Source organism: Amblyomma mixtum, chromosome 4 (assembly GCF_055824585.1).
Source record: "Amblyomma mixtum isolate Tamu chromosome 4, ASM5582458v1, whole genome shotgun sequence".
In the NCBI taxonomy this organism is placed as follows: Eukaryota; Metazoa; Arthropoda; class Arachnida; order Ixodida; family Ixodidae; genus Amblyomma; species Amblyomma mixtum.
This window is the reverse complement of record NC_143015.1, coordinates 13,474,101-13,496,342: the sequence shown is the minus strand read 5'-3', so window position 1 is coordinate 13,496,342 and position 22,242 is coordinate 13,474,101. Positions and strand designations below refer to the sequence as shown.

At 48.7% G+C, this 22,242-nt stretch overlaps 1 protein-coding gene and 1 pseudogene across 1 annotated transcript; one reads left to right on the top strand and one right to left on the bottom strand.

Moving 5' to 3' along the window:
* Nucleotides 1–16,482, bottom strand: part of LOC149345736 (uncharacterized) — a 35,181-nt pseudogene extending 18,699 nt beyond the window's left edge.
* A 952-nt stretch (nt 16,483–17,434) lies between these two features.
* On the top strand, nt 17,435–20,918 carry LOC149345735 (uncharacterized). Its single transcript, XM_089586217.1, has 3 exons — nt 17,435–18,169; nt 19,425–19,555; nt 20,363–20,918. Exons 1-3 carry the CDS (start codon nt 17,561–17,563, stop codon nt 20,751–20,753), a joined length of 1,131 nt encoding a protein of 376 aa, XP_089442343.1. The 5' UTR covers nt 17,435–17,560; the 3' UTR covers nt 20,754–20,918.
* Nucleotides 20,919–22,242: the final 1,324 nt, after the last annotated feature.

Below are 22,242 nucleotides of genomic sequence, written 5' to 3'. Positions count from 1 at the left end.
TCTCTTTCTGATTTTTTTAAAACCATACGAAGGCAGTTTCACTAACAACGTTGAAATTCGGGCTTCCTGGTTCATACTTCAGAGCAATAGCGCGAACAGGAAAAGGGACCAAGAACGAATAGACACACACAGCGCTAAATCAACTTTCATGATCCTGCACACTCCTGCTATATGGCCAACTGAAGGAAGGAAGCCACCAAAGAGCCTCTTGACGTCTTCTGGCAAGATGTAGTTCCGAATGCAGAACGAAAGAGTCCTGGTACTGCATGTAGCCACTGCAATGAGCGTGACCGTCATAGACGGATCAAGGGAAGCACATTGAAAAGGGCCCGTTGAACTAGAAATATCCTTTGACAACGCTGAAATTCGGGCTTCCTGGTTTATACTTCGGAGCAATAGCGCAAACAGGACAAGCGACCAAGAACGAGTAGACACACACAGCGCTGTGTGTGTCTACTCGTTCTTGGTCCTTTGTCCTGTTTGCGCTATTGCTCCGAAGCACTTTAACTATTTTTCATATAAACGTGCGCAGTATTCGCAAGCACTCGAAGGAATTTTGTTTCCACGCTGGTGCAGTACGTGATATAGCTGATGTTTTCGTCTTAACTGAAATTAATATTGGATAAGAACATACTGATCTGTTTCAATTCCAGAGTCATCAGAATCATTTTTTGACGCGCACGGACAGCCGTGGCGGTGGAATTGCCACTTTTATTAAAAATGTTTGGATTTCAGGTCCTCTGGACATAATTTTCACAAGAGCTGAATCGCTAGCCCGTCGTACTCGCACACAATCTTTTGCCATCACGTTGCTCGCTATTTATAGACCGCCAAATCAAAGTTTTACAAAGTTTGTAGATGAATTGCGTCTACTTGCTTTTCGATCTGGTCACGTGTGCATGATAGGTGATGTTAACATTGACGTGCTGAAGAAAGAACGGCACATTGCATCTGATTACTTGAACAAGCTTGCTGACGTTGGAATAGAATCCATTATCAACCTTCCCACATGTGTCGAAATGTTGGGTGCATCACTTGTGTCTTCATGCATAGATCACCTCAACATTCGCACTGAGAACAACCAGGCATTTCGGTTTATTATTCAGCAAAAGCTATCCGATCACTTCTTTGTTGGGTGTAGCTTTCTATCGTCTCAGTATGGTGCGGCTAACAACCCGGTATCACAGATAGAGGTTGTTGGTAAAAGAAAGCTGGACTTGTTGTTGCAACGCTACGATTGGAAATATTAAGGCGGAAGCCTTTAATGTCTCATCGTTGTAAGCAGCAGTTGTCGACAGAAGATGTCACGCTTTTCAATTGGTGGAAACGGTCGTGACGTCACATGCGCAAATTTCAAACGGGGCCAATTGCACTTTGGCTAGTAACCATACAACCAATTGAAGGGATCGTACAGTGATGCTCCAAGTAAGTGGGACTGAGCTTAGTTAATTGCTTAATTACCCAATTAGCCTAATTAGTTTTACTAGTCAGGCCATATAAATAAATAAAAGCGATTAAGAAATTGGTCGAGCTCAGGAATCGAACCCCGGTCTTCGGCGTGAGAGACGAGCACGCTATCGACTCCGCCATGCCAGCTCGATGGTTTGGAATGAACAAAGGCGCGTCTAGTGAATACGGTGTCTTCACTCACTCTCATCCTCCTCCATTTCCCTCCGGCGAGGTTTAGGTGTCCACCGACAAATGAGAGATAGATACATTTGCTTTCCTCAAAAACCAATTTACCGACGAGCGAGGCGTAGAACCGAATGGGCGATGGCGTTCTATGGACTCCTTGGCAGCGTTGCAAGACGCTGTCGCGTTCCACTCTTAGGGGCGAAGCTTAACATCTTAACCACACATCAGTGACCACACTTTAGGTAAAAAGAGTGCCGCCCTGAATTTTGACGGGTCTCCACCGAGATATGTGAGACAGTTACTGCGTAATTTCCTTTCCTCAAATACAATTTTCATTTTCTTCATTACGGCCCCTCTTTATCTATCTTCTTTCACTCCCACCTCCCTTCCTCTACGGTGCGGTTCAGGTGTCCACCGAGATGACAGAGAATTACTGCGCCATTTCCTTTCCCCAAAGAGCGTTGCGTTCAAAGGGCAAGGCATCGCGCCGAACGGGTGGTGCCGTTCCGTGGACTCCCTGGCAGCGCTACAACGCGCCGTCGCGTTCCACTCCTAAAGGCGAAGCTTAAGCGTCATTAATTAGCAGTTAATTAGTATTCAGGCATTAATCAGTAATTAAGAATTAATTAGTGATTTGCCATCACTTAGTAATTAGTACTCAAATATATGTGACGCCACCAATGCCACAGAAACAGCGAAGGTGGTGCGGAAAACGCTTCCGCGTCTACCCACTTTAGACAGTCAAAGTGCCCCCTGAATTTTTTCCTTGCAAAAGTTCCTGCCAGTCACCTGTATCAATCTTTTATTACCGTTTATACGCAGACAGTGCACTTTTGCAAAAACGTAGTCGTCTTAAAGCAACGAAAGCCGGGATGCCAGTGGATAAATGGAAATGCTCCAACCGCGATAGCTGAAAAAGAACTGGCCTGGGCGCGTTGTCGTCGCTAACCTAATAATCAGTATCTTAGTGAAGCTTATAAGATGGCTCGCAATAAAGTCACTGCTGTGCTTAGAGGTGCCAGGTGAAAGCACTTCCAAGGTAAATTTCCTGAATTTAGAAATAACCCGTCCAAGGCTTGCTCTATGGTTAACGAATCAAGGGGTCGTCCCAGGAAAAGCGCGTACCAAACTATTGCTGAAAATTTTGGTCCACCGTCTATAACTTTAACAGACCAATTTAATTCCTTTTTCTCGTCTGCTGCAGCAAGCTGGTCCGGTAATACGGCTAGCTATTCTATGCCACACCCGGCGGTTGAGTCTGCATTCCTGCCTGAGTGTACTGAAGATGAAATTCGACATATCTTATTCAACTTCAAACAGCGCGAGTCGGTTAGATTAGATGGTGTGTCTGTGGACGTCCTTCGCAGAAATTTCGAAGCCCACAAGAATGTTCTTTTACAATTATAAGTAACAATATAGCCACACAAGTAAAACCGCCTGGCCTCAAGGAAGCCCTTGTAGTTCCTCTTTTCAAACGCAGCCAGGTTAATGTTGTCACAAACTACAGACCCAATTCGATATTTTCGTGGATTGCTCTCATACTTGAAAAACATATTTTTCACTTAATGCGGAGCTTCATTGATGCGCACAACATACTGTCACCTAATCAATACGGATTTATTTGCGGGCGTGACACTAGGTTAGCATTAGATGAATTAACCGATTTCCTTAATAGTACTCTCGAAAGTAGCGCATTCGCTTGTGCAATATTTCTAGATGTATCAAAAGCTTTTGACTCCGTAAACCATAAAATATTACTTCGTAAACTTCATAGCTATGACTTCCGAGGGCCCTTCAGAACTTTCCTTGAGAATTATTTGCACGGTCGAATCCAAGCAGTAGTTTTCGGAAATATTAAAAGGAAACCTAGACAGTTGACCGCTGGAGTTCGCCAGGGGTCGATTTTAGCTCCCCTTTTATTCAACTTGTACGTTAATGATCTCAGTCAAGCAATTTTTTACTGTCGGGTGTTTCAATACGCAGATGACACGTTTTTATTATCTCGTCATACAAATTACCATCAAGCCGTGGCTGAATTACAAACTGACACTGTAAATGTTATCAATTGGTACCATAAAAACTTAATTTCTATTAACGAAAATAAAACTCAATTAGTCTGTTTTCACGATCCGCTGAAATTTGTTTCAAATCACTCCAGTGTTTCTTCATTCTCCTCTCTGTAACGATTGCTCTTGCTCTCCTATTCCATACCTCTCAAGTGTCAATTATCTCCGTGTCCATTTCGATTCTAACATGTCCTGGAACACTCATTTGGCTAACGTTTGTGAAAGGCTGCGCAAAATAGCCTGCCTGCTATAGTCTGGTTTGGTTTGGTTTATGGGGTTTAATGTCCCAAAGCGACTAAGGCTATGAGAGACGCCGTAGTAGAGGGCACCGGAAATTTCGACCACCTGGGGTTCTTTAACGTGCACTGACACGTTAAAGAACCCCTATTAAAGCACTATGCCCAATTTACATAAGGAAAACAATAGCACATGCATTGGCGTACAGTGTGCTGCGGTATGCAATCTGTTCTTTTTATTTCTGTTCACTGTTTTGGCGCAACAAAGTTCATTCTTTACTAAAATTTATAATTCGGGCTGTGATGTATGGTGTGCACATTACTAACAATTCCAGTCTTTTTTCATGCTCGCACATGCCTTCATTCCGGCTATTATTCAAAGAAACTGTAATTCTTATGTATATATGCAACAATGAGTTCTGCCTCCGGTATGTCCCCACCAGAGCATTACGTCATTACCTTGCCCAGAGTACGCACAAGATATGGTAAACGTGTCCCTGCCTTTTATGTACCAGATGTGTTGAACGACCTGCCAGATAATGTTTTACCTTTCAGCACTCGGAAAGAAGTGAAATCTGCTCTCTTTAATTTGTATGTGTAATTTTTTTCTGCGTCCTTTCTTACTGCCTTTCCTTAGTTTTTATTCTGATTTTTGTGCAGTATTTATTGCCTGTGGCGTTCTCTGGCTTGCTCCATTCTGCCGAGCACTGCCCCACAAAACCATTGTTGGCTTCGGCAGGCTCGTATTTCTACAATGTCTTTTTTCAAATAAATAATTTTTATTATTATTATTATTATTATTGTTATTATTATTATTATAAACTCTTAGATTTATTTAAACATCAAACGTACCCTGAGTTTCTTGCGTTCAGAGTATTTTGCAAAAAATGGCGAGCCGTATATTTAACCCCATTAAAAAACTGATCAAAAATGTTGTATTGACGTTCATGTGGAAGAGACGCTACAACCTGTGCATATTTACTTGAATAAAAATTTAGCCCGCAATTTAGAGATACGAGCTATGGTATTAAAACAAAATAATACATTAAACTGTTTTCAATATCTCAATAATTTTCTTATGGCGCATTGAATATATTACTGGGGGTGCGGCATGGCGCATTAAACTAAAAATGAACCATTTGGTACAAGGCAAGTTTAGAAAATGGCTTCCACTTTGTGCACCTAATGGGGTGTTAGTTCTTAAGCATAAATTAAAAATTATCCTGTAAAGTATGCTGCTAGTGTCATCACGCATACTGCGTATCACAAAATTCAGTGTTATTTAACCGTTTTTCTTTTTGTTCTTTGACGGCCATAATTAGGCTTATCATGACATCATGCATCTCTTTGCACGCTCGACACATCGTGAGGCCATTTTGCAAGAACTGGACGAGGAATTTGTTCGAATACAGTGCGACAGTCCTCTTCCAAGAGGAGTGCAACGATTACTTCGGATATGACTGATCAGTTCCCCCGAGGACAGCTCCGTTAAGCACTTCATTTATGGATGCCTTAGCCGTGCCAGACAATCTTTCCGAGCTACGTTGTACAACCTGAATGATGGGCACGCACCAAATTTGAAAATAAATTATTTCCCCGCAGCCTCTGCCACCATGCTCATGGGTCCCGTTTCTTTACTCCCAAGGGTGGCTGGTGGTAGCGCAGCAATCCTTTGTGCGCTAGAAGCGTGATTCTTGTAGCTGAAAGCAATAAACGGGTCTCTTTTTCTGGAATTCTTTGGCTCCCTCATTTATGAATATTTGCTAGGTAGAATGGTTTTGTTTTGGTTTATGGGGTTTAATGTCCCAAAGCGGCTCAGGCTATGAGAGACGCCGTAGTGAAGCGCTCCGAAAATTTCGACCACCTGGGGTACTTTAACGTGCACTGACACCGTACATCCACAGTGCCGATCATTGGCGAGTGGGTTAATTGCATGTGCCAATTTTCGAAAGCAGGATATCAATGCTCGAAAGCTGGATACCATTGTTGGATGGTATCATTGTTGGATACCATTGGCTGGATGGTAATGCCGTTCAAGTACATCGCAGCCTCCAGTTGGGCGAATCACCCGCCGATGATGATGATGAAAAGCCTTTATTTAATAAAAGAGGTGAGGCTTTCTTAAAGAGCCCCGCAATGGGTGGAGTCCCTATTCCGGGACCCCATTGGTCGAAGCCGCCAGCTTAGCCCTCTTGACCAAAGCCTTTTGGGCCTGAAGGTCCGAGCAGCCAAGCAGGGCCGCCTCCCATTCCTCTCTGGTAGGGTTGGGGTGGGGGGGGAGAGCTGAGTTACGCTGGCAAGCCCAAACCATGTGGTAGGTGTCAGCCACCTCGCCACAGTGTTTGCACCTGCCAGTGAACGCGGGATCGAAATGTTTTAATACTGCCGGGCACAGCATTGTATTAGTGAATAGTCTAAGTAGAACGCGTTCGTTTGCTTTCCCCAGTCCCTTTGCAGGGGCTGGGTACACGCGGTGCCTATCCTTATAATAAGATGTTATGTCTTTGAATGAGAGTAAAGAGCCACCTTCAGGTTTCAGGTGCTCAGGAGCCAATGGGAACGCCCGGTGAATGAGTGCTCGGGCCGCCGCGTCTGCAGCTTCGTTTCCTGCTAGGCCCTGATGGCCCGGAGTCCAAACTATGCAGCGGGGAGTAGGATCGATGTCTCGGCTGCAGTTCCTTAGTATTCGTTCAGCTAGTGGAGTTATCCAGCCAGTCTCATAATTTTTACACGCCGAACGCGAATCTGTTATGATGTGTTTTGATTTGGTATCAGAAGCAGCTAGGGCGATAGCAACCTCTTCAGCTTGTGTTGTGCCTGGGGCTTGAAAGGACAGACCATCCACCTGTATTTCTTGATGTATGACCGCGGCAGTGTACCACCCCCCGTGGGTCGGCCCGGCTACATCTACGTAGTAGACACCTTTCTTGTTGCCATAGTGGCGCGCTAAGGCTTCCGCCCTAGCCTGGCGACGACCACTATGGTCTTCCTTATCCATCTTAGTGGGGAGGGGTCGAACTCTGACGGCGCGTCTCCAGAGTTCGGGCACTCGGACCCGCTCCTGAATGTGGAAATCGTGTTGGATGTGAAGCCGGGCTAGCAAGTCCCGGCCCGACTTCGTTTGGGCTAGCCTCGTGTATTGATTTGTGAGATGGGCTTCCTTGAGCTCCTGAAAGGTGTTCACCACTCCCAATGCAAGACGTCTCGCATTGGAGGTGGAGACAGGAAGGTCAAGTGCCCTCTTCATCATTTTACGGAGTATTACCTCAACTTTGTCTTCGTCGTGCTTCCGCAGGTGTAGATAAGGGACCGAATAGAGAATTCGGCTGATTACGAAAGCATGGGCCAGCCGAACTGCATCCTCGCTTCGCAAACCCCCTCTCTTATTGGAGACGCGACGGACCATACGGCCCACCTGGTCTCCAATTTTGCGGAGCTTGTGCAATGTTGTGTCTACTCTTCTTTGGCTATTGATGAAGAGTCCGAGTATTCGAATTTCTTTGGCCTCATGTATGGGGCCACTTGTTAAGGAGAGATGTATTTTGGTATTGTCCTTAGGTGATGCCCTAAGGTGTACAAATTCAGATTTGCTGGGTGCGCATTGGAGACCACAGTGCCCTGCGTAGCGATCCACTACGTGAGCGGCTGTTTGCAGGCATTCCTCCATGCGCCCTAAGTTTCCCTCTGTGGCCCAGATCGTGATATCATCGGCATACAGCGCATGCCGTATGCCGTCAATACCCTGCAACTGGTCCGGGAGATGGAGCATCGCCAAATTAAAGAGTAGGGGGGATAGCACCGCGCCTTGTGGTGTCCCCCGCGTACCCATTTGATACGGACCGTATTCTGCCTCTTGGATTTTGATTAATGCTGTTCGATGGGTGAGAAAGTCTTTGATATAGTTGAAAGTGTTGCGGCCACAGTGGGTCTCACTGAGGTGTGTCAGTATGACGCTGTGTTTGATATTGTCGAAGGCTCCTTTCAAGTCTAAGGCAAGGACGACCTTGTCATTATGTGGATGTTCAACTGGTTGTATTATGTCTCTGTTGAGTTGGAGGAGTATGTCCTGTGCCGACTTATGTGGGCGAAAGCCGAACATAGTGTCTGGAAACGTATTCCGTTGTTCCAAGTATTCGGAGAGCCTATCCCGCACCATTGTCTCCATTAGCTTGCCCACACACGAGGTGAGCGAGATAGGCCTCAAGTTGTCTGTGTTGATTTCCTTTCCCGCCTTGGGGATGAAGGTTACTAGAGATGTTTTCCAGTCTAGAGGGAGCGGGGTTTCGCCCTTCCATATAGTGTTGATGTATTCCAGAAGGGCCTCATACGCCTGGTCAGGGAGATTGGCCAGAAGCTTGACTGTGACCTTGTCCCGTCCAGGCGCAGTGCCCCTTCTCATTTTAGCCAGGGCTGCCTTGAGGTGAAAGAGTTGGAACGGTTCGTCTAACTCAGGATTATCTTTGCCTGCGTAAAGATACTCCTGACCACAAGGGTCCTGTTTGCAGCAGAGATACTTGTCCCTGAGTGTGTCTGCGAGTTGTGTTGTGCTGCCCTTGAAATTATGAAGTGCTCGTTGTAAGTGGCGCTGTGTTTCGCCCCGGGTCTGCGCGGGGTCTATAAGGCTGCGGAAAAGCCTCCAAGTGTTCTTCCCGGACATCTGCCTGGCAGCCGTGTTACAGCGATCTATCCAGTTGGCGTCAGCAAGTTTTGAGGCATACTGAGCTGCTTTGTGAGTGAGATCTAGGATGCGCTTCTTGAGTGTTCTGTTATGTTTCTGTCTTTTCCAACGTCCGACGCCTACAGGCCGGAACGCTGCGACCGGCGGGTCTAAACTTGGGTCCTGCCAGTACGCCATGCTAGGACGCCGCTGGGATAGAAGGCACGGTTCGCCGGGTCACCACTGTTGAGGATTTGCGGGGTCACAGCGGAGCACCAGAGCAAGATGACCAGCGTGGCAGGCTTCTAGTTCCGAACAGCCCGTGCCGGGCGCGCGCTCCGAGCACGCGCTGTCCATCTTTATTTTCCTCTAGCGCGCGCTGGTAACGCCGATCTCAGCGCCTGCACTTTATAGCGTCGCCGGGCGCTATACCATTATTAGAAAGCTGGATACCATTATTCGAAAGTTGCGTTCCAGTATGAGACCTTTACTGGCCCATGCTGCAGAACGAACGCCGGGCCTGCGTTGGCCGCTCGATCGGCCAAACGTTGGCCCTAAACTGGCATGAAAACAGGGCCAATGTGTCAAAATGGTAGCGCTCGGCCCAAATGCCAGTCTAGGACCAATGTTCGTGCCGATTTTCGCCAACAATTGTCCGACGTTCGGCCAATATGGTTGTGCTGCCTGGGCTCTTAGACTTCGCAACGAATCGCGCTTTGGTACAACACTTCGAATGTTAGCCAGCAGAAATGATAAAGGCTGACGAATATGCGAAAGCTGTCGGTATATTGGTATTTGTGACAGCTATGGTCATTCGTCAATGGCTCGGTTAGAAATGCCTTCGAAATATCAGTTTTTTTCACTTGTAACAAGTTTTTCGTGTTCCAGCTTGTACCGCAATTTTCGGCCCTTTCTAAACTCACTGAGGCATTTCTGGGCAAGGCGTGTGCTTGGAATGATACCTTGAGCAACGGCATAGCCCGTATCTTTGAGTTTTCAGGCCGAAGATGGTATTTGTTTTTTGTCTTAAATTGAGAAAACCTCGCAATTATAGGCCTGCATTTGCAAGGTTTGAAAGACCAAATGCCATGTGCACGCTCTACTTCACGTGGTTCCATCCGGGTGTCTAGGTACTGTTCACAATGTGCTATGCTGATCTTTTCAGAATCAACCCATGTTTCTTTCCCTTTTTCCTCGATGCCATAGAAGACAAGGTTAGTTCTTCTTGATCTGTTTTCTACAACATTCAACTGGGCAGATAGTATATTTGCCTTTGCTGTGTTTTTGATGGATACCTTAGTTTTCTTTATTTCGGCCTGCATGTCATCGATATCCGCGTACGCTGGCTCAATTTTATCTAGCCGACTTATTTCGCGAAATGTGTTGCCGTGGTCAGCCAGTTTCACTGCAATAAACTTTAGTTTCTAATATTGCCGTCTGCCCGGATTGCAGTTCTTCAAAAACACTAAGAACCTCTTTCTTGTCAGGGTCGCGCATTAGATTCAATATCACCGGCTAGCATGAGAAGCTTTAACAGCGTATGAGCACAGACACACACAATGGAGCAAAAACGCCTTGGGCCTTGGGCCTTGCAGCACCAAGAGTGCTAGGTGGCTTGGCGGGGCGCTAGCGTGTGTCATCGGAGGCATGCTGGCTAGCCCACCAAAGGGCGTGCTGCACCAAGCTGGCTCTTTAAGTCAATTCCACGCATGCGCAGAATCTACAGGGGTTTTTCCGGTGTTCAAACGGCGCTGGGTAAAGCATGATGCTTGCAGATATGGTCGGGGTTGTGATTGTGTGGACCGGGATGCCCTGTTGGTGGTTGGACGACGCGAGGACCGGAAAGGCTACACCGAATGATGCCAGGAGAGCAGGAGTGTTGCGCCTGGGCTTGGCCTGACGACAAGTGCTGGGCATCGGACACGGAGGCTTGAAAGCTGCAACAGGTGCAGGGGCCAAATCCGAAGAACTGCAGCAGGAAGAAGCGCGGAACGTTAGCGCGGGTCATCGCTTGCGTGCTTCCGAGCCCACTCTGATATAACTTTACGAAGTTGAATTGCGTGCTCGTTTTGCGTTTGAATTTCCCAAAGCGTTTTTCAATATCACATATATGAAGGCATAGACGAACAATATTTTGACTTTTTGCCCCTGTGCCTGTAGGCACCAGCGTTTTATGTGCTGCCTGTATAGAACCTTCACCTAATTCATTTTCTTTTTATTTTATAACCGCTGGCACATGTGATGCCCCCGCTATAGGACTCTTTTCGGAATGCAGAACAGGAACCTCACTCAAAACAGGGTCCAATAAATTTAATCCGGAATGGACGCCCCCGCTCACCTGCACGTGTTGAGAAGACGTCTTTAAGCCACTGCGGTAGTTCGGTGCATGCAGTTCGGCATCGCTGTGGCAGCGCCGATGGGATGGCTGACCCGCGACCAGTTGCATAGACATTGACGGCCAGAGTTCGCGACAGATATTTGCACTTTAGATCGCAGTCTGTCGGCAGGCGAGGCTGGGTCGGCATCCTTTAGAGATCTCTCTCTTCTCTGCCCCACCACCCTTGTAGTGTCGTATCGTATCGCGATGTCTCCTCGTGGCAGGTGGTCGGCGTGCACACACCGCACTCTTTCTCTCACACGCACCAAGTACACTGACGGTGACTTCACTAGGGCAACTTTTCTAGGCCACCACTTCACCACATTATCACGCACAGAGCGAACATGATCACCAACAGCAAACACTGACGTCGCAGCTCTGCGTTTATAAGCAGATGCTTTAATTTTATCAGCCTTCGCACTCAGCGCCTACGACGTGTTTGGCCTCAGTAACGATAAGCGAGCATAGTTTCCTTCGCGGAAATAATTCAGCGGGTGTTCTTCCCGTGAAAGTATGAGGTTTAGTTCGGTACGAGAAGACGAAGTTATCAATTCTGCGCCGCAGCTACCTAGAAGTGCCTCTTTCTTCGTCTTCCAGCAGCTGCTTAAGCAATTCTTTCTTCACTGTTTGCACCGCACGCTTTGCCGCACCATTCGACTGAGGATGGTAGGGCGGCGTGAGCGTGTCCTTCACTCCATTTTATTTCAGAAAATCTTGGAATTCAGCTGCTCCAAACTGCGGACCGTTATCGGTTACTACTTCCACAGGCAGTCCACGTGACGCAAACCACAAATGAACAGTCTACCATTTTAGCGGCAGTTGTCACTGTCATAACCTTGACTTCCAACCATTTGGAATAAGCATCAATCGCGACAAGGAACAATTTCTAATTTTCTTCTGCGAAGTCCAAATGTATTCGTTCCCATGGGTTTCCACACAGTTGCCAAGGTGTCAAAGGTACGGCTGTGCGGAGGAGAGAACTGATTGGCATATTTGACAATTCGGCACAATTCTCTCGAGAGTGCCATAAATTCCAGGCCACCATACTATACTATGGATCTGACTACTGATTTCATTCTAGAAATGCCCAGATGTTGCTCATGCAACAAACCCAGCACAAGATTCTGCAACGACTCAGGAATGACCACTCTGTTTGTCCATACAAGGCATCCGTCGTCTATACTCGCTCCAGTCGGCGCGTCCAGAATGGTTTCAGCTCATTAGTCACAGTTTTTGGCCAGCCATGCCTTATCATTTCCCGAACATTGCTGAGTAGTTTATCTCGCCTTCATTCTCGTTCCACATCCTTTACAGCCAATGCGAACACATTCTAAGACGAAAAATAAAGGATTTCATCGCACCGGTCACCCGTGTCTGGAGGTGGCAAGCGAGACAATGCGTCTGCAAGACTGATAGCAGATCGCGGCTTATGTTCTATCTGGTAGCGAAATTTGGCCACAAATGCGAGCCAACGATGGACTCTTGCAGTAGCTGCAGCAGTGCCCTATATTTTGGGATGAAAAACAGTAGTGAGCGCCTGATCGTCAGTCAATACGTTAAACAGTGCAAACACAACGATTAGTGCTTCTTTTTCTATTTTGCTGTAGCTCCTCTCTGATGCAGACAATGACCGGAAGGCGCAATGACCGCTACTGGTTTTTCACCGCCATTTTCGACGCGCAACAGTAGTGCGCCCGGCCCGTACTCAGAAGCATCACATTTAATCTGAATTCTTTTTTTTTCACATCGTAAAGCTGCAAGACGTTTGTAAGCATGAAATGCTTTTAGCTCCCGTTGCCGGCAGTGTGGTGACGTGACGCCGAGACCGAGAGCCAACATCTGGGCACTGAATTCCACTCATCCGGGCACTGAAACGAGAACATCTGGGCACCGTACGAGATTTAACGAGACTCATACGTGATCTGTTAGGGGCTTTGAGAGAGGGCCGCTTAGAGCAAGAGGGGAGCTCCAGGGCGAGATGGGCCTTGGGGCTGAAAAACTGCTTCCGCGCCGTCCTCAATGATGGCGCTGTGGTCCCACACTCACGGATGTAAAAGACCGGCCGCTGGGGCTTCACGCCACAGCAGAAGACTGCTCGCCCCTGCCGACAACGCCATGATTATGCGGCCGCTCCCGAAAGCAACGAGGCCGCCACGGTTCGCGGCTGCCTACCTAAGCCCGCACTATTGCAGGCGATAGCTTCGATGCAACAAGAAGAGTGTCGTGTGGTGTGTTGAACACTAGAGCCATTTCAAGATTTTGACTAGTACCGCCTACAACCAATGTGTTATGACCGTAAACATTTCGTGCTTACTCTACTCTCATGCTTACTCTACTCTACTCCATGCTTACTCTACTCTACTGTAATCTCCGGGAGAGGTAGACATTTTTATCAGACAACATTTCTTTACATAAGGTGAAAACCTCGTCACTTTAACGCGACCAATGTCATTTGCTTAGCAAGTTGTGCAGTAGTTCAAGGACCGTTTCCAGGTTTGTCAAAAATTTAGCATAAAAATCGACCATGCTCAAAAAGGCTTTCAGCTGGATCACGTTGGTAGGCTCTGGAGCATTTTAACAGCCACCACCTTTTCAGGCGTGGGATGCAACCCATCCTTATCAATGTCATCTCCCAACAACTTCATGCGCTGCAAAAACAACGCACTATTTTTTTATTCACTCGCACACCGTGTTCGCTCAGGCGCCGGAGAACCTGCTCCACTCATTCGTAGCACTGCTTGTAGTTCCCGCCTGTGATTACCAAATCGTCCAAGCAGCAGGCCGTACCCGGTATACCTTGGAGTATTTGGTATGCCATAAATGACTGCTTGGAACACTGCAGGTGCAAAAGCTAGGCCATATGGAGAAGCTACGAAACCTAAAAAGGCCCAAGTGCGTGTTTTGTAGTAAGGAGTTCTATAGCTGGTTCGTCTACCTCGAGCTGGAGGTACGCCTTAGGCAGGTCCAGAACAGAAAACATTGTTTCGACTTGTAAAGTGACAAAAATATCCCTAGGCAGCGGCAAGGAATAATGGTCCACCTTAATTACTGGGTTCACGGTGACCCGGTAATCGCTGCAAAGGCGAAGCTCCATGCTGTTCTTTTTAGGGACTATGACCAGGGGCGTTGCCCAAGTGCTGTGCCCGACCCGATACACGATTCCAGCTTTCTCTACTTGTGCCAGTTCCTGCTCGACTTGCTCGTGTAAAGCATAAGGAACTAGCCTTGCTTTACCAAACGCTGCGCGCATTTTCTTTCAAGACAACGCAAACTTTCAACCCTTTGAATGCCCTAAAATCTGGGTCAAACTCAAGGCTATATTTTTTTTAAGGGGCGTGCCCCTTTCCGCTGCCTGCACAGATTCGATCTCGTGCCAATTGATCCCAATCTGGGAAGGCCAGTCTCGGCCGAACAACGTGGGCATTCTCGCGCCCTTCCGTTTCCTTTGCAATAACTAGAGGCAGCTCGAAAGAATTATCCTTGTACTGCAATTTGACATCCACAACTAGAGCAATAGGCACAGCCGTGCCGTTGTATGTCACCAATTTCACATTGACTTGTCTTAAACCGGCTTTACGAAACTGTTTTGACCACTCGACCTCCGACATCATTGAGACAGTTGCTGCTGTATCAATTTCAATGGGAATATCTTGCCGTTTATCGTAACCACAATGACAGTAGCAGGTGCACCAGCTTTTTCAGTAGTGTGACACAAGGTCAGTAGCTCAGTACTGCTATCATCTGGCTGTACAGAGTGCGCTACTTTAGTTCTGCACTTTTTTTGCAACGTGTCACTCCTTTTTACACTTCTAGCACCGGCTGTTTAAAAAAGAACAACTCTAGAGTGTCTGTTGACCTTCACATCGGTGACATGAAGCTTTCGTCCCTTGTGACGTTTTCCGAACTGGACTCTCTCTGCCTCTTTTCTTAACAGGCGTTTCTCTGTTATCAGCTCTACACTGTTTCCCTGCCTCTCGTGTCCAGTAGACTTCGGTGCTGTCCGACGAAGCAGTTCTCTTGCTCGGCGATTTCAGCATGTCTTTGGTGCCCTGGCTTGCAGCTTCTATGGCTATGGCCACACTACACGCTCGGTCCCTTGTTATCTCATCGTCAGGAAGAGCTAGCGGTCGGCACCGTATGGGTTCGGAACGAAATCCCGCGACGAGCCGATCCCGTAGAGCTTCGTTTAGAAACGTGCCGAATTCGCAGGCTGAAGCTAGTCTCTTCAATTCGACAATGAAGTCTGCGATGGTCTCATGGGTTTCTTACTTGCGCCGGAGCGTTTGGGAACGTAGTGCTTCTTTAGAGCACTCACCACTTCCTTGAATGAAGACTTAGCAGGTGTCGCCGGCAACAGCAAGCTCCGGAGCGTGACTTAGGGATTTCTGTCAACAGCCGTTAAGAAAACTTGCTGTTTCTTGTCATCCTTGATGTCGTTCGCAGCTGCGACTAATTCGAAGCGTTCGAGGTACACTTCGAAGTTGCCACTTTCCGGCTGGAACTCCGGTAGCTTCCCGACGCTTGCGGACCTTCTGGTTTCTTTGCTGTCCTCGTCAACCACGTCCTCGTATGTCGTCGATAGGATACGACATACGGCCTTCTTACTTAGCTCGGTTCCTCTGTTCTTTTGATATTCTCACAAAGGGAATGAGTCAATTGAATTGCAGGAAGATCGGGGATTCCCGCCCCTCGTGCAAAGCAAGCCTGTCCAACAGGCCATAAGCAGCAGTCACATTCACTCATCATTGTGTTTCGAAAATTGCATATTTTTGAAGTACATGCAGTATCCCGATGTTTCAACGGTCTTTTCGTTGTTTGCACTAACCTGTTCGCGCTCTGCCACGGATGCACACCAGGCATAAGTTCTAAGTGGTTGGCAAGTGGTTGGTGAAGAACGAGCCAGATTTATTAAGGCTTAGTAGCTTTTACAGCCTGTTGGCCAGTGACGTCACCGAGACCACTGCCGATAACAGCCGATAACGTGCCCATAACGGCACGTGTAAGAAGCGTCTGCGGGTTCACAACAATTCTTCCCCCTTAAGAGTGAAGCGGCTTCCGTTTCGAGCTACGCAGTGTTGCTTAAGCGCCATCGGGGCCGATGGCGCTAAGCAACATTTGTGCCTCATTTGTACGGTGCTCGACTTGCGCGTCTAGCGCCGTTTGAGGGTTCGGGCCTGCTTGAGACCGACTGCCCTACTGGCGTGACCATGAGGCTGCGCTTCTACAGAACGCCCTTGCGCTGTCCCCAGCCGTTGATGTTTCATTGGGTGCCTGGGGCTTAATCTCCGCCCCTTGCACACTGTCCCCTACTGGTCTTTAGTCGGTCCAGGTGGCCGCGATTTTGCTCCCCATGTTCTGTGTTTACGGATATCATGCTTGAGCCCTCAGTGGACTCTACCACGCCTGGTTTCCATTTGTCACCCACTCCACAGTTCTTCAACCAGATTTCATTGTGCACTGGTTTCCCGCTGCTGCACGCACCTGCAGAAGCAAATGATTGTGATACGACATTGTTCAGAAAACAGCGTGCCTGATATCCGAGAAGCATGGAAGCCGGGGTTTCCCGTTTGGAAGGGTAGTGCGCCGATAATGAGCTAGAATGTGGTCAAGACGAACTTGCAAACTACCTTGCTGCTGATAGCAGAAGCGATAAGCCACCAACTGAACCCGTGCCGACACCGATCTTTCATTCGTTTCTCTCTCTCCCTCGCCCCTCTTTCCCTCGCCCCTCTGGCTATATAATATCCCTTGATCCGAGAATAAAGCGTCATTCTCCGGCCTGGCTACGCTGTCTGATGCATCGACCGGGAGCGGCTTGTCCACCGACAACGCCGTCTCAACAGTGGCGACGAGGCTGAACCAGGACATCGGGCCCAGGGCAGCGGCACACATGGGTCACAGGCTACCGGACTTCGATGATGAAAAAGATAAGTGGCAAGCTTACCTAGTGAAAGTTGAAGCGTACTTGGAAGCCAATGAAATCACAGTTGACGCAAAGAAAAGGGCCTTGCTCGTAGCCGCCCTTGGGACAAAGACAGTTCAAGTTTTGTGCAGTAAAGTAGCGCCAGCAAAAGCAAGTTCGCTGAGCTACGATGAGGTGGTCGACACTTTGAGCAGCTACTATGATCCTACACCGAACGAGATAGCAGAAAGTTTCAAGTTCTTCAACCGCTATCAGAAAGAAGAGGAATCTGTGCAAGAATTCATTGTTGCTGTACGACAAATAGCACAGAACTGCAATTTTTCGTCTATGCTAGACAGAATGATCAGAGACCGCATCGTGTGCGGCGTCAGATCGAAAAGTTTCCAAAAGCAACTTCTGGCGAAAAAGGACCTGTCGCTAAAGGAAGCAGAGGCTCTCGCGCTAGCTGCAGAAAGCGCGGAACTTGATTCACGGGGCATAACCGGACAAGCTCTGGGTGCTAACGTGCTCAATGTAACTCGTCGGCGCAAACAAGAGAGAGAAAAGCCGAAGTTCAGGCCACAAAAGCAATGCCAGTGCTGCGGGAACCATGGCCACAAGACGGAAGCGTGTCGCTTTAACAGACGGCAATGTTTCAAATGCAGACAGTACGGTCATCTAGCGAGGATGTGCTCTTCATCGGACATTGTTAACAGAACCGGTACCATGGAAGCGCAAACGCAGCAGGAATCTGAGGACAGTGATAGTAGTACATCGCAGATTTGGTCTCTCCGCACGAAGCAGACACTGCTACCGCCCATTCAGAAAACATTCACGTGGAACGGCGTTGACCTAAAAATGGACATTGATACCGGATCCCCAGTCTGCGTCATTTCAAAAGCTATCTATGACAAGCATCGTAAGGAATGGCCTCCGCTTGCGAAATCGCCGATAAAGTTGTCGTGCTCTCTCGGGAAGCTACCCGTACTTGGGGTAATGAGCATGGACGTGTCTTATCAAGCAGCGACCGTTGAATGCAACCTGGTGGTGTTAAACTGCAAAGGCCCCAGTCTTTGTGGCCGGGATCTATTGCAGAAACTGGATGACACGGGAACGGCTGTCCTTCACGTCAAGGCGCAACCCAACAAGACCAGCACAATTCCGCCAGCTGCCCCGCTACCGGCTTTGGCACTACTGACCAGTTACGCCGATCTTTTCACCGAGACCACGGGACTCCTGAAAGGCCCGCCAGCCCGGATTCATCTCAAGAGCGGATCGACTCCGAAGTTTTTCAAGGCAAGGAAGGTTCCTTTTGCGTACAAACAGAAAGTGTCGCAGGAGTTGGATAGGCTCGCGGAAGCGGGGATAATATCTCCAGTGCCATATTCGGAATGGGCCACGCCCATTGTTCCCGTCTTGAAAAAGGACGGCTCGGTGCGCATTTGCGGAGACTTTAAAGCTACACTAAATCCAGTGTGTGAGGTTGAGCAATACCCGCTGCCAGTCATTGACGATATGTTTGCCAATTTAGCGGGAGGAGAACGGTTCAGTGTGCTAGATCTGCGGGATGCCTATAACCAGGTCGCGCTAGACGAGGATTCGCGTAAACTGACCGTCATTAACACTCAAAGGGCTCTACTGCTACAATCGGCTACCATTCGGTATCTCATCGGCGCCAGCAATCTTCCAGCGGAAAATTGAATCGGTACTTCAAGGGTTAACCGGCGTGCAGGCCTACCTTGACGATGTGCTGATAGCTGATAAGAGCCAAGATGACGCCAACTTGAAAGCAGTGCTGCAGCGCTTCAGGGAACATGGTATTAAGCTGCGCTCTGATAAATGTCGCTTCGCCGAGCAAGCAGTCACATATCTTGGTCATCGCATTGACAAAAACGGGTTGCATCCAATTGAGAAGAACATCGATGCTATCCGACTAGCCCCTTCTCCGCGTAATGTTACAGAGTTGCGTGCTTTTCTTGGATTCATCACGTTCTACAATAAGTTTCTCCCTAATCTGTCCACATTGCTTGCTCCTTTGTACAAGCTGCTGACGAAGGGAGCCAGGTGGATGTGGAGCGAAAAAGAGCAAGCTGCATTCGAGCTGGCGAAAAAGGCTCTTTGCGCAGCTCCTGTGTTAACGTATTTCAATCCGAAGCTCGAGCTACTTTTGGAATGCGACGCCTCTCCTCATGGGGTAGGAGCGGCACTGTTCCATCGCATAAATGGAGAAAACAGGCCCATTGGATTTCGGTCCCGGACCTTGACTTCGGCTGAAACGAAGTATTCACAGATTGAACGGGAAGCGTTAGCTCTTGTCTACGGTGTTTCACGTTTCCGTGACTACCTACTTGGCAGGGAGTTCACCCTGGTCACGGATCACCGTCCTCTGCTTGGCCTTCTGCGAATGGATCGCCAGACCCCAGTCATGGCCGCCGCCAGAATACAAAGATGGGCGCTCTTACTGGGAGCGTACAAATACAAGCTGCTTTGCAAGTCCGGTAAAATGATGGTCAACGCGGACGTCCTAAGCCGTTTACCTCAAACCTTGCAGGAAACCGAGACGGCACCGGAAGGCGACGCAGAGTTTGTTCTCGCCATCGACCAGTGGGACCAGTCGGCCATCACCATAAATGAATTGCGGTCACTTACAGCAACGGACGAGGTGCTACCCCTTGTATGCAGGTACGTCCGTGAGGGTTGGCCCAACGCGTGTTCAACCGGTAACTCTGAGATGATGGCTTTCTACAAAAAGCGGCAGGAGTTATCTGTTCAGGATGGCCTCCTACTGTGGGGACATCGTGTAGTAATCCCCAAACAGGCACGCGCTAGATTGCTGATGATGCTGCACGAAGCCCATCAGGGCGTCTGCACCATGAAGAAGGTAGCGCGGTCTAAATTTTGGTGGCCGGAGATTGACCTGGATATTTGCCGAATTGCCGCTCAATGCAGAAACTGTGTCCAGGCTTTACCAATGCCAACAGCTCGTGAGCCAGTGAACTGGCCAGCAACCGAAGAAAACTGGTCCCGTCTGCACCTGGATTTTGCCGGACCTATCAGAGATAAAATGTTGCTAATCGTGGTAGATTCCCACAGTAAGTGGATCGAGGCAATTCCACTAGCCCGTGCAACGTCAAGTAGCACGGTAAACGCGCTGCGTACGCTGTTCAGCCAGTTCGGACTACCGCGCACTGTAGTAACTGATAATGGCACGCCCTTTACGGGGTCGGATTTCGCCACATTCATGGAAAGAAACGGCATTGCCCACATTCGGACACCGCCCTACCATCCTCAGAGCAATGGACTCGCAGAACGTGCAGTCAGGACGGTGAAGGATGGACTAAAGAAGATGCCGGGCGTGGATCTCTCAACCGCACTCGCGCGAGTTTTGTGTCGTTACAGGAATGCCCCGCGGCAGTCCGGCCTTTCACCTTCAGAAACACTGTTAGGTTATCGACTACGCACTCGACTTGACATGTGTTTTCCTCCCAGGAACAAAGCTGCGCAGCTGTGCAGGGAAGCTAAGAGAACTTCGGACGACGCCAGCTGGAGTTTCGCTCCGGGGGACCCAGTACTAGTCCGTAACTATGGAGTGGGTGACAAGTGGACACCCGGAAAGGTGAAGTCAACAACAGGCGCTCGACTAGTTACTGTCAAGACGGAAGATGAGGTGGTGGTTCGTCGTCATGCTGATCAAGTCCGCAAACGCTACGACGAGGGCTCCACACACACAGGGACAAACAGTCAAGCAGCAGCACCATCGGGACATCCGCTGGCTGAACACAACGCACCCACGTCAGCACCCGTTGACCCTGCACCCCAGGAGACGACGCTGCGCCGGTCAGCCCGGGTGAAGAAACCAGTGGATCGCTATGGCTATTAGGAGGAACGGATGCTGCTGATAGCAGAAGCGATAAGCCACCAACTGAACCCGTGCCGACACCGATCTTTCATTCGTTTCTCTCTCTCCCTCGCCCCTCTTTCCCTCGCCCCTCTGGCTATATAATATCCCTTGATCCGAGAATAAAGCGTCATTCTCCGGCCTGGCTACGCTGTCTGATGCATCGACCGGGAGCGGCTTGTCCACCGACAACGCCGTCTCAACATACCTCGAGGGTTTTCTTTAACCTCTGCTTCACAGTCCGTACCGCCCTTCCCGCCAGACCGTTAGACTGTGGCTTGTGGGTAATTGTCCGTATATGACTGATGCCATTGCGCTTCATATATGGCCTGAATTCCTTCCTAGTAAACTGCAACCGTTTTCCGTCAGAAGGGTTCTCGGCAAGCCGAATCGGCTGAACATCGTCTGCAGTACTTCAATTCTTTATCCCGAAATGTCAGCCTTCGTTGGAGCTACATCGATTTGTTTCGTATGAGAATCTACCACAATCATCACCATGTGACATTGAACAGCACCCGCCAAATCGACATGTATTCTAGGACCACGGCTCCTCTGCTTCCGGCCACGGCACGGCTAGTCGTGCAGGGGCCATGCTGCACTATTATATGCACGTTGGGCATGCGTTGGTCAGCTTCTCAATGTCTTGATCGAGTCCTGGAGTAAAGTTTCGCAACACAAGGCGAAAAGGTTCTTTCCCTCTTCCTTCCTTCCTTTGCACCACAGGTGCCCCGTCGGAGACGGCTTTAGATGCCTGGAAGGCTGAAGGTCTGCTAGACAATACTAGGCAACAACACGGAACTTGCAGCGCATACAAACAGAAGCTTTATGTACAATAGTTTACATATATACAAACAATGTTGAGCAGTGAGCGCAACAACAACATGGAACCGGATGACATTTAGTGGAGGCCCATACTCGGCATAGCCGAATATACGTTACGTCTTCCTCCGTAGCCCAGAACCCTCATCTCGGGCTCCGGGACCCAGTTTTAAAGACACATGGGCCCGGGCCACATTCTTCAGCATCCAATTGTGTCAAACTCTTAACACGATTGGTTATTAGCCGTGTCGCCGGCCCACAAATTTCCGTAAGGGATATAACCCGCTCTCAAATGTACATATTGTAAAAATGGCATCATTTTCACTTAAAACAGCACATTGCGAGAATGCACACACATACGGATTGGCCCCCTGGGTTACGTGCCCCACCCCACCCTTCCACTGTATTAGAAAAACTCTCTCCCCTATGGAACGAAAAGCAAAATACTTAAAAACAAATTGTCAAAACGCTTCAGCAGGTACGTCTGTCTCCGCAGTACCCGTGACCTTAACAGTTCTCGGATCTAGGGCAATTATCGGCCGCAACCCCAGCCACGACCGTCGCGAACAACACCCGGGAGCGCAGAACCACTTTCCGATACGAGTCGGATCACAATGGACTGTGGACCCAACAGCCGTCCTCCGGGGTTCGG

Excerpts from the sequence above, each read along its gene's own strand:
- LOC149345735 (XM_089586217.1), top strand. The coding sequence starts at position 17,561 with ATGTGCTCTTCATCGGACATTGTTAACAGAACCGGTACCATGGAAGCG. Across the intron at positions 18,170-19,424 it reads CGACTCCGAAGTTTTTCAAG|GAAACCGAGACGGCACCGGA; the intron begins GCAAGGAAGGTT and ends CAAACCTTGCAG. Across the intron at positions 19,556-20,362 it reads GTGCTACCCCTTGTATGCAG|GAACAAAGCTGCGCAGCTGT; the intron begins GTACGTCCGTGA and ends TTTTCCTCCCAG.